Source organism: Periplaneta americana, chromosome 4 (assembly GCF_040183065.1).
Source record: "Periplaneta americana isolate PAMFEO1 chromosome 4, P.americana_PAMFEO1_priV1, whole genome shotgun sequence".
Classification (NCBI taxonomy): Eukaryota; Metazoa; Arthropoda; class Insecta; order Blattodea; family Blattidae; genus Periplaneta; species Periplaneta americana.
Window position 1 is genome coordinate 159,217,601 of NC_091120.1, and position 12,830 is coordinate 159,230,430.

Consider the following 12,830-nt stretch of genomic DNA (forward strand, 5'->3'; position numbering starts at 1 on the left):
CTCTTTCCTATGCCAAGTACAGTTACGTGAAAATCATAGGTGTCTGCAAAGCAAGTGGTTTCGTTATTTCCAAGAAAGGCATCTTGTGTGTACCATACCTAATAAGACTAGCAAAGCTTGGATGGGATTAATTCCAAATTGGAAAAATCAAGAAAATCCACTCGAGCTTTACCAATCTTACTAAGTACACATAAGATGCCTTTCTTGGAAATAACGAAACGTCGTTTATTGCGGGCTTCTTTTATTTTCACTTAACTGTACTTGGCATTGGAAAGGGTCGTAATGTAATTACCCCTCTCAAAAAGGCTCGATTTTCTTGGGAATTTCTGCTGTGAGTCACCGTGCACTCTGACTATGAGATTACTCACTACTGGTTTGTCACCTCGCGCCACAGTTCAGCTGTCGTGTGACTCCTGACGCACACGATGTCATTCAAATTCGTTATCAGAAATCGGAAACAACCCTGTATAGGTCTATTTGCCATTTTCGTTAAATTTTAATAGAATAACAATATATGTGCCTAGCCCTATAACATAAATAAAAATCCAGACTCTGTTTTTCGTTTTATTAGGCATTCATAAATGATGGGACACATATGCGCCAATAGTTTCAAAATATGTATTAAGACTCACTTTTCTCGGAAATTTGAAAATGGCACTTAGATTCTTATTTACGTAATTCAAGTCTTCATTTCATCTTCTTCAGGTTGAGTCCATCTACATTTGAAGGGCTTGGGGTAACATGGTGACAAGCCACACTTAAATTTTACAGGAAAACAACTCTTAAAGATTCAAACTTAAGGGTTGTTTTCCTGTAAAATTTGAGTGTGGCTTGTCACTATGTTGCCCCAAGCCCTTCATTTGAAGAAAAATAATGGACTGTCTTTGCAAATTTTTCTCTTTCTGAATGAGATCTTGGCAATATACATTCCATAGGTATCTTAACTTGGGAATGAATTACACCATATACTGAGATATCCAACAGCATTTTCATAAAAGTATAATCATTAACACTGAAAATCTGGGGATATCTGGAAACAAATTATCAAATTTGGGGACAAATTTTGTCCAAGGACAAAAAAACAAAATTCAGGGTCTGTTCCCGGAAAATGGGATTACCTGGTAACCTTAGTGTAAAATATTCTTCTGTACTTTCAAAGCACTCCTTGTGTTTTTCTAGGAGTGTTACTGCACTATGACGACGCAACCCTAAAGGACTTGTACTTCCTGGACCCTCAGTGGCTCTGTGACATGCTTGCTCATGTGGTTACCATCAGAGAGATTAATCCTTTTGCACGCACAGGTAACTTGTAAGATCCATCTTACTTCCTATGTTGTTATAAATAATTTTACTCTTCCACTTGAAAATATTTCTTCATAATTATGTACTTGTTATATGCTTACTCGTATGTAAGAATCCATTGCATATTAAAGCCACCTTCATTTTCAAGAGACAGATTAATAATAATAATAATAATAATAATAATAATAATAATAATAATAATAATAATAACAACAAATTTAACACATTGCAATTGTGACCACAGTTCAAGAGAAAATTTCTCTGCACATTGGAGCTACGATTATCATAGTCTTAAACTATAGTCATTTGTACTAACCATCATTCACTATTTAATACCATTAAATTCCATCATTGAAGTTATGCTGATAGTTGTTTTTAGTGGATCCTCTATTGGTACATTTCTCCTGGATGACTAACATAGTCTCGAGCATCCAGTCATGTGCGTGAATGTTCCTTTTCATAGGAAACTGTGCTTGTTACGTGAGCATACAAAGAATGTCATTCGATATCAATGTCAGTCTAACCAAACATGGCATCCAATCAAAAAATGCTATCCAGTGCACAGAATGAGTCAGAATTACAGCTACAAGTTTGATTACTTCATATGATGAACTGATGACAGTATTATGGCTTCAGGAAATGAGACATTACCATTGGAAAGGCAATTATTCAATTTAAAAAACATTTCCCAACAATACCAGTCAGTCACTTTATTGTGAACAGTAGCTGTCATCGCCCAAAATTGACCACTTCTACTGTAATATATTGCTTTGTCCCTTTACTTATTTTTATATAATTTTAATTTTTCGAAAAATCGTAAAATACAAAGTTCAATATATTTCCGAACTGCACTTGTATTTATTGTACTGGTAAACATATATGCCCATGCCACTGAAGATCATTGCTTGCATTCCTGTTGAATTGGCCTATCAAACAATGTCGGATTATCATTAAGAACCGAGCTTCTCTGCCTTTAAACTAATACATTTAATATAGATTCAAGGCGTTTTCCTGGTCCTAGATAACTTTTCCATTTCCTGTGTCCTGTATGTTGCCTACAATTAGGGCAGTCCGGAAACTTATTGATTGCCCCTGTAAGTCATATATTCTATTAAATATACTTTTATCTTTCAATAGTGAAATTATGCTTATTGAAAATTGCTGCTTTTCTCTTGTTAGATTTGTATTCAGGGGGTTAAGAGTTTTATTTTAAAAGAATAATTGAGGAGTTCTATGTAATAGGGACCTATGACAGGGAACCATATTTTGAGAAAAATTGGAATAAAGAATTGAACTAAGCATAACATTTTATTTATTGCTTTTTTATTTGTGCAACATTATACAAAAAAATACTCTTTCATGTTTATTCTATCAAGTGCTAAGTAGAAACTAAGTTTTTCTTCAGTTTTCATATAGATATTGATGTTCGAAGTGATGCTTATATGGGCCCTTTTTAGGGAGAACAACTGTTCATGATCCTTTTTTACATTGAAGTGTTACATTGTTATGTTACACAGTGTGATAGTACAAAAATACAACTTAGGAGTAAACAGCACAAAAATGATCTTAAACAGATTTTAACAAAATGTAAACATAAATCACTTTGTATGAAATTTAAAACATATATTCTTCCTTAACACTAAGTGAAGTTAATCATTCAGATTTAGTTCATCATCACTAGCTCCTTGTGCATTTTCACTTCTGGTTTGCAGGAAAACTTCTTCGTACCAAGCAACATCATTTGGTTTCAGGAATTTAAATAAACTGCGCACATCTTTTTCTTTTGCTGAGTTCAGTTACACAGGCTGGCTTCCCAATAACCTAGTGTCAATATTCATGTCAGTCGTTTTTCTTCAAGATTTCTTGTTTAAATCTTCTTGTTTTATTACTGTGCAATTTTCAAAACATTTATTTTTACAGCATTGTGTAACTAGAAGAAACTATTTGCTAGAAATACCTTCACCAGTAACAGATGTATAACTTTCGCCGGAATTTCTTGTAATCTTCTTCGCAGCACGATCTCTTCTTGACTGTCCCTTGCGTTTCTTAGTTCCATCATTAAGACCTATCTCAGACATCTTCAATAACATAACAACACAGTTCATACTCGTAATGGCTTCTCTCTAATACAATAACTGATTTAAAAATGATTGTCACACATTCATAAATCGAAATATCGCAATGAAACTTTACAGGCGTAACAATCTAACTATGGACACCCAGAAAATGCAATCTCCCTAAAAAGGGCTCAGGACGGTATGGGCCTGTATTACATAGAACTCCTCAATTACTGTAACAAACTTTTGTTTTCTTCATCTTTACCCTTTCTCCATCTTCTTCTGTACTTACTTACTCTTCGCCTACTTTTCCTCTCCATTGTTTTCATTTGCTGTCCACTTGTACATCATATAAAGAACTGTGATTTGTTTGTTCAGGTGTGATGAAGCTGGACGACCTGAAGCACGTGTTCAAATCATCGAACATAGGACCAGTTGACACGCGTGGCTACATCGTGAATCTGCTGAACAAGTTCGAAGTGGCTCTGACATGGGACAGCCGCACCCTTCTCATACCTTCACTGCTGCCATCAGAGGAGACAATGCGGGCAGCCCACACGCAGCTAGTCAGGGTAAAGGTGCTGCACACAACTCCTTACTGTCTCTTGTAGCTGCATGCACCCACTCGAGCTCCTGCAGCTGGGTCTCCACTGAAATGGTGGAGGGAATTTCCGTTGTAGTATTCCTTTTAAACTGTAGGATTTAATTTAGGTAAACACGGGAATTTTACTGGAAGCCAGTAAAGAGATAGGTTTGGAGGTAAATCCCGAAAAGACAAAGTATATGATCATGTCTCGTGACGAGAATATTGTACGAAATGGAAATATAAAAACTGGAAATTTATCTTTTGAAAAGGTGGAGAAGTTCAAATATCTTGGAGCAACAGTAACAAATATAAATGATACTCGGGAGGAAATTAAACACAGAATAAATATGGGAAATGCCTGTTATTATTCGGTTGAGAAGCTTTTATCATCCAGTCTGCTGTCAAAAAATCTGAAAGTTAGAATTTATAAAACAGTTATATTACCGGTTGTTCTGTATGGTTGTGAAACTTGGACTGTCACTTTGAGAGAGGAACATAGGTCAAGGGTGTTTGAGAATAAGGTGCTTAGGGAAATATTTGGGGCTAAGACGGATGAAATTACAGGAGAATGGAGAAAGTTACACAACACAGAACTGCACGCATTGTATTCTTCACCTGACATAATTAGGAACATTAAATCCAGACGTTTGAGATGGGCAGGGCATGTAGCATGTATGGGCGAATCCAGAAATGCATATAGAGTGCTAGTTGGGAGGCCGGAGGGAAAAAGACCTTTAGGGAGGCCAAGAAGTAGATGGGAAGATAATATTAAAATGGATTTGAGGAAGGTGGGATATGATGATAGAGAATGGATTAATCTTGCTCAGGATAGGGACCAATGGCGGGCTTATGTGAGGGCGGCAGTGAACCTGCGGGTTCCTTAAAAACCAGTAAGTAAGTAAGATTTGGCTATGACACAATAATAATAATAAAGCGAAGATGAAATCAGAATTGCAAGGAAACCGACATATTCAGAGGAAACCTACCTGGAGGCATGTAAATCTCTCAGAATGGATGGTAGGAGAATGCAGCACATGGAATGGCATTGCGCCACTGATATGAAACCTACCTAGAGTTTTTTTCAGGGTGAAATGAGCTGTATTAGTGTGACATGCATTACAAAATTATGTGTCAGAACAAGACTGACATCACGTATGCATTACAACATCCACGCTCAACTTGGATAAATTCAATCAAGTCACTAAAATGTTGTTGTTTTCTAATGCCAGGCATTTGACAATAAAGTCATTTGACTTCTTGCACTCCAATATTTTTCAAAGATATTGTCATGGTCAGCCACTGAAGCACAGATTTTGAGGTGTTCCGAATCCATTTCTTGGTTTGGGTTGCACAATGGGCAGTTAGGGGACTCATATATTCCAATTCTATGCAGGCGTTTGGCCAAACAGTCAAGACCTGTTGCCAATCTAAATGCAGCTACAGATGATTTGCGTGGTAAATCGGGAATTAACTGTGGATTATGATGCAGAGAGTTCCATTGTTTCCCTTGAAATAGTGTTACCAAATTTTGTTTGTTGAAGTCTAAGTATGTAGATTTAACAAATCTTTTCCCATAGTAATATGTAGATTTAGTAACAGGTCTGTAAGTAGCAGTGCTGCCCTTCTTTGCTAAAGCATCCGCATTCTCGTTTCCCAGGATTCCACAATGGGATGGTATCCATTGGAATACAATTCTTTTATTGAGTGATATTAATTGAGAGAGCATTTTAGTTATTTCTGCTGTTTGAGATGAAAGTGTGTGTCTAGAGACTATTGATAGAATAGCTGCTTTGGAATCTGACAATATAACTGCATTTTTAAATTTATTGATATGGCATAGAAGATTCTTGAGACTTTCACTTATTGCAATGTTTCACTTCATCCGTTTAGCAAATAACACGCATGGAAAACTTGTAGATGTTCAGACCACACAGGGAATGAGGGTGTTAGCTGCTAAGGGACAGAGTGTGGACAGTAGCAGTAGGGGTGGGGAAAGGTAGGGGAATGAGGAGTTACAGAGAACACATAAGTTGCCAGAACTTTAATTTCACTACTGCTTTACAATGCCATATTCGTTTTTTCGAACAGCAGTACTGACATATTTAGCAGATGAAAAACCATCCTAAGTCGGAAACTAATTTTTTAACCAATAACTCAAAATTCTATTCATGAAATGTCTTCCTTATATTGTAAGACCTAAGTGCTGTTTTCAAATGGCAACGTAAAATCACTAGTAACATTTGCAACCAGTGATTCAAACTCAAGTAAATTATGTAAGAATTATGGTGGGGAAAAGCTACATAATCAGGAACATAAACAGAAGCATCGTGTAGGTTAGAAATAGAACAAGAGTCATAAAGAACATTCATACAAAAAAATAATTATTATTTTGAAATGAGTTACATGCATCCTCTTTAAGAAAAGATAGAACAATTATAAACAGGGTTCATCTGTTGATATTGTGACTTTTAATTGAAACAATAATGTGGTTTTTACTTCTAAACTTTAATCACACCCGTCAACAATGGGTATTCCACTCAACACAGCAACACAGTATTCGTTATTGCACTCCACAGACGACAATGACAATTCACGTGGATTATTGAGAAGAACAACAATGTACTCCTAATCTCAACTAATGTTCACAAAGCATTATGTACAACAAAACTGTCAGTTCTCAGTTCGTTCGCCTTGGCTAGTTCTTCTAGCTCACTCACTCAAGTCCACGGTGCACTTTGAACCCAAGACTTTCAGATAAAGTTCACGGCACATCGAACCCAAGACTCCCAGATGGGTTGCCCTCGCCTGAATGCTGCCACTGTTACTCAAGTTCACTCACGTCGAACCCAAGACTCCCAGACGTGTTGCCCTCGCCTGGACGCTGCCACAGTTACTCAAGTTCACTCACGTCGAACCCCGGTCTCGAAGGCTGGTTTCTTTGCTTGCTCACTGCTGCTTCACAAACCGACTAGACCGACTCGAAGGCTGCTCACTTTTATTTATCAAGTCACACGTTCTCGTACCTTCGATCTTCGAGAACAATCTGTTTCTACAGCAATCGGTCTCGCGTGGCTTGTGAACTTTCTGGGCCTCCCCATCACTCGGACTCCATATGTTTCCTTTATATCCGTCGCAGTCAGTTTTCTCCTTCCCTTCTCGCCCCGCACAGCGGCCAGCATCTCGCAGCTTTCCCTCTCTTCTCCTCGCGCTGCGCCCCAGTGCCCACTGAAGCTCGCCTTCCTCTCTTCCCGCGTGCCTCCTTTCTCCTGGCAGACGTGTGCGAAACTCCCCGATGCAGCCAGGCACGACTAGAATGTTTGGCCTGCCGCCACAATACGTAAGAGTTTAACTAGGGGTGGGATAGCTTTGACATCTTTAGAGTGGGATATCAGAAAATAAACTGTTTCCAGTGCTTTCAGACATGATACACTACGATCTTCTAGGAATTCTCTAATTCTGGTAGAACCTAATACTATTGAAAGACAAACATATTCTCAGAATGTTGTATCTCACTGTATATTAATTTGATTCCTTTCGATTTTTCTAACTATTAGTCGAGTCAGTGTGTTTTCCCAGTTGCAGGAGCTCACTAGGAAGAGTGGGCTGGTGACCATTTGGATCTCTCAGCATGTCAAAATTTGCCTGATTTTGTCAACTATACGTTGAGCACTCTAGAAAACTACTTGCACCATGCATAGCAGCTTAAATATTCATGTGACTCTGTCTCTTTATTCTGGCTTTCATAAGATATTAATGTTACTTTAAATATTACTTTACTTTAATAATCTCTTAACTGCTGTAATTTTTTTCTCGTTAATTAAATTTAACTGAAGAATTTTACACATGTTTCAGACATTGTGTATTGTTATAAATTTTTATTTTTTTATGTACAAAATTATTTTTATTGTATGACATTGTGTATTGTTATAAATTTTTATTTTTTTTATGTACAAAATTATTTTTATTGTATGATTTATCTGTAGCCACAAGCATAATGCTTGTTTAAGAAGAATTTAAGTCTACCATTGCCTAGTTCTACTGGGAATGTATAGATAAAAGTTCAATATATTTTGGGTATTTGTGTCCGCAACTCGTATTTTGCCTTTCTTTTTTTATCTGAGTTTTCTGCAGTCTCACAAAATGTTATACTGTAGAGAGATTTTTTTCCAAAGCAGGGTATTTCATGGGTGTGCATATTCCCTCACAGTGCTTCTAGAAATTTGAAATTCTGTTAGTCTGATAGATTGATTTTCATTTTTGATATATGGCATCAGTAAAACGGCATTCATTCTCTCCAATATGATGATAACTGAGGATGTTTGATAGAGTTGAACGAACTTCACATGGGCAAGAAATGGCCCGTAAGTTTTGCTTCGAGCCCTTGCATTCAGTAATAATGTTCTTTGGGTGCCATAAATATATGTTACTGGATTCCCGACATTACCACCCTCCTGAAAGAAGTCATGTTGAAGATTTTATAGTTTTTTTTTTTTTTTTGTAATTAATTTGTGCTAGTTTTTAAACTTGGCGAATCTCAGATTATTATTATTATTATTATTATTATTATTATTATTATTATTATTATTATTATTATTATTATTATTATTATTAATTTATTTAATCTGACAGAGCTAAGGACAGAGGCCTTCTCTTCCACCCAGCCAGACTCTATAAGCATACATTTGATATTAATACAAAGTATTTTGGAGTCCAGTCTAATTGAATTCTAATATTAATTGTTATAACTTTGCTGTCAAGGACGAATTTGTTTCCCTTTCTATCGACAAATCGCTATGCATTTTTGTTATAGTTGAAATAAGCAGTGAAGTTTAAAGTTCTGATACATATGAAATTCCATAAGAATTCTAAAAATGTTATCATTCCACATATTAATATAATAATTTTGCATTAACATTATTTATTAACGAGAAAATTTACCAGATAATGGTATAAAATATATACAGCTAAGAGATGTTATTTCATTTTGTTTTAATTAGTTGATATCTTTTCTCTGTGCTACAGAAATCTTCTCTTCACAGTTCCATTTCTTACTAGCAACATTTTCAGTACCTAGAAACAAAGACGAAATGAGAGAGTGAAAGAGCATGTCATTGGAGCAAATGCTGTTAGACATGAAGAAGCTGGACGTTGGCTTCGTAGCTGGATTTGTCTTTCAAATGTCATTCCCAAGTGGGACATAGAGTACAATGGACACTTGAACTGCTTTTAGGTGTGGGTTCCATTGAAATGAAGAGTTATTTTTATTCTAATTACTTATTTCTATTTGAAGTCTTCATTTTTGTCAAGATAGTACTACTGATGAAAGGAGGAGGTAACTTATCAGTTTTACCATAATCGAGCATCTTGCATTATCATACTCTTCCCAGACACTTCATATCTCAGGTGGGTGTGAAGGCATGAGATTTGAAACGTGGAAAATAGAGAATTTCTTCTATTTCACAATATTTATGTTAATGTTCATAATGAGAATTAAATGACAAATGTGAAGCTTATTTTTTTGCGGTTGTGCATTTCCCAGTTTGAAATCCACATTTTCAGAGACACACATATCATGTTATCATTAATAATTAATTTTTATTTTTGTCTTTTGTACTAATTACAACGTGCTTTTCCGTGAAAAATCATTCCTAAGAACTTGAACAATTAATAAGTATGTCATTTGTTATAATCTAAGATTTTAAGTTTTGTTCTAATTAATTTACCATACATTTGTTACTGCCTTGTTTATTCTGCGTGGTCAGAATATATTTTAATAATAATGCACTATTATCGTGTGCTGTTTAAAGGGGTGAAGTTGGATTTATTTTATCTGTAAAATATCATTATTATTGAAGCCTATTAAAATTCTATGATCCTCGTGCATTATTTTGTCTCATAGTACCGTCAAAACATTTCATTATACAATTCAGCATAATCAGACTGAAACTAGCTTGTTTTATCTGTGGCATGTTGAAATTACTGAAATATACAGTATAAATGTTGTGTGATTCTCAATTTCTCATACGTTGCTTTAACTCAATTTACCTTTCATTACAAATGCCCATTTGTGTTGTTGATTAAAAATTGCAATTTTTTTTGTAAGTTTTCTACAAGTTGAAAAGTCTCACTGACATTAAAGAAAAGATCAAATTAATGGATTTCATTATTATGTTGAAGCATTAACGCCAAAGGAATAAAGAAAACGATGTTAAGAAACCTCAGAAAGTGTATTTTCGTTTAAATCTCTGATTTTTTTTGTTACTTACTCTGTATAATATTATGGAAGAAGTCAAAATGTTTATTTTTAGATACTGTAAACAATATTATTCTTTCAAATATCTAGTATAATGTCAAAATAATCAACAGCAGCAAATGAAGAAAGAGATGCTTATTTTATTTTTCCTTAATATTACTCATTTGAGTCATGGAGTGATATATGTGCATCTAGCCTCGCTTGGTTGTATGTTAAGATCCCAGTGCGGTCTCGAGGCTGGGCAGTCCGAAGCAAGAAGCTGAGTGTCACAGCTGGAGCTTCAACTTTGGTTGGCAACTCGTCGTTCTACACTCAGAGCCCTGACCGATTCAGACTCCAGAGGCCAATAGCAAATACACCTTCACCTATGAAGATCAGTGGTAAGAGTTACAGAAAATATAAGTATATAACTACAGAGTGATAATCAATGATTATAGCTCCTCCAGGCAAAGAAACGACTTGTAAAAGTTTTGTAATGTCTATTTTTGAACTGACTGCCTGGATTCTTCAGCCATTGGGAACTGGATATGTCTCTTGTCTTTCTAGCGCAGCTCGGCATTACTATGTAGATATACTAGGGCATTCGAAAAGTAATGGCAACATAGTTACTGTCTCATACTAAATTTATTTAGGTTACTTTTGACATTATACAGGGACATCATTTTATTTTTACTTCAATTTTTATTGTACCTGAGTTTTTGAATGTACTTCACTCCTACCCCTTCTACTAATGAAGTTCAACCGTCCTCCACCGGACCCAAGACTGCATATACAGTCACAGTAGCCATATGGTCATAGTAAACAGTACATTCCAAAAATATGTTCGCGTTTACCAGTGACAAAAGGGCTTTCAATATTGAATCATTTTCGCACAGGTACTGTCGTCCGTTTGCCTACATCGCATCCTGGTTTCCCCCCACCGCTTCTATTCGCCTCTCTGTAAATGCTAGTGGCTGGGCTGTCTTAGCTCTTTTCTAAGAACATAATTTTTGTTAGGAATTGGACGTCTACGTAATATTATACCCATACAACTGCTTAAAATAACTTAAATAAAAGGGCCTCGTTAAGTAATTAACTGTCACGTGATTTCCCCCCTTTCTACGACCCTGCGACATAACCACTTGTACGGACAGTAGATAGCATGTCTGAGTAATGTTATCTTTTCGGATCGGGCAGAAGTGAAGATTGAATTTACAGTACGTAAGGTACTCTTTTATAGAGTAGGTACAGAATTATTTCAACCTGAGTTACTGGTACGAAGGACGAAACTGGTAATTGGAATTAGGTACAATAGTCTATAGTGCGATAATATGCAATTAGAACTGAAGCCTGTATTGAAATGAACGGCCACCATTTTCAAAAATGTGTTTAAATATCCATATTATTATGATTATTTTTCAATTTAACTTCATTCTCTATAGTGTACGCTAATGTGCTGTAGACAGTATAATATACACTGCATAATGAATACGTCCAAATAGGCAGCTCAGTTCGTGAGTAAAAACACTTATTGTTAATACAATACTGTATTTTGATTAAACAAAAACCTAATGGAAATTATCAAACTCAAAAGCGTGATATTTCCTAGTTTACGTAAATGGATGAACTACTTTTCTTCCCTCCTATACCTAGTAAAGTGATTTGTTTGTATATTACGCCAGTATCATCGAACTCCAGTCGTGAAAGGGGATAGCAAACGGTGTTTTCGGTTCTCAACAATGTATAGACAAGTTAATATTAGAAATGTTAGTAAAAATAAAATGATTTCCCTGTATAATTCAAATATAGTCTCCTGCCATGTCAACAATACGTTGCCAAATCCTTGGAAGATGGCAGACTCCATCTGTAGCAACATTTCTGGATATCTCTCTCACTGATCAATCTAAAGCTCTTCTTGATTGAAAGCAAATGCCTCGCTTCCATCCAACTTGCAATAGTTCAGTATGGTAGGACTTCTCTCCCAAAGGCTTCTTGTAATGCCCTAAAGCACTGAGTTGCATGTTTTTGTCTTGTAACTTGGATTTTTATGAAGCACCTTTGTTTGTACCTTTAGGACCTCTGCGGTAGCTGAATGGTCAGACCTTTAGACTGTCACGCAGGCACCCTGGATTCGATTCCCAGTCAGGTCTGGAATTTTTTCATTGAAACAGTCCATAATTGTGGCGGACAAGGTCGCAGTTGGGGTTTTTCCAGGGGTTCTCCCGTTTTTCCCCAAATTAGGCATTTACATCATTCCATCATCATTTCTCCATTTCGTTATCATTCCATAGCATTCCCCAAACGCCTTCCGGTGACGCATGGAGGGGGTTGGCCTAGGGACAAGTGGGATTGCCTGCTCGAAACCTGGACCAGAGAACCTTAGTGTGGGTTTGGTAATGCTAGCGCAATAGATCTGAACAAGGTCGCAGTACTGGGCCATAGTGCCCCCCTCCGTTAAATTCAATTCAAAATTCAGTTCATTCAAATTGTACCTTTAGAGCTGAATTGTTTACTACAAATCAGAAACAGTCACTGTATTTACAAAATATGGCTACTTCGAGACTTTCAGTATTGCAAATTTATGAAACAATTGCTGCTTACGTAGTACAAGATTTCAATGGTCACCTTCTAGGAACACTGATTTACATTACTG

At 36.2% G+C, this 12,830-nt stretch overlaps 1 protein-coding gene across 2 annotated transcripts in view; it reads left to right on the top strand.

The window, feature by feature from the left end:
- The window catches only part of Lrrk (Leucine-rich repeat kinase), a 283,300-nt gene that overhangs the window by 211,035 nt on the left and 59,435 nt on the right, over positions 1-12,830 (top strand). Inside the window, exons 26-28 of one of the 2 annotated variants that reach the window (XM_069824217.1) lie at positions 1,180-1,302; positions 3,738-3,937; positions 10,416-10,578. In XM_069824217.1, the coding sequence (XP_069680318.1) occupies positions 1,180-1,302; positions 3,738-3,937; positions 10,416-10,578 (486 nt within the window). The remainder of the gene's footprint in view (positions 1-1,179; positions 1,303-3,737; positions 3,938-10,415; positions 10,579-12,830) is intronic. The other variant, XM_069824218.1, reaches the window with a different exon arrangement.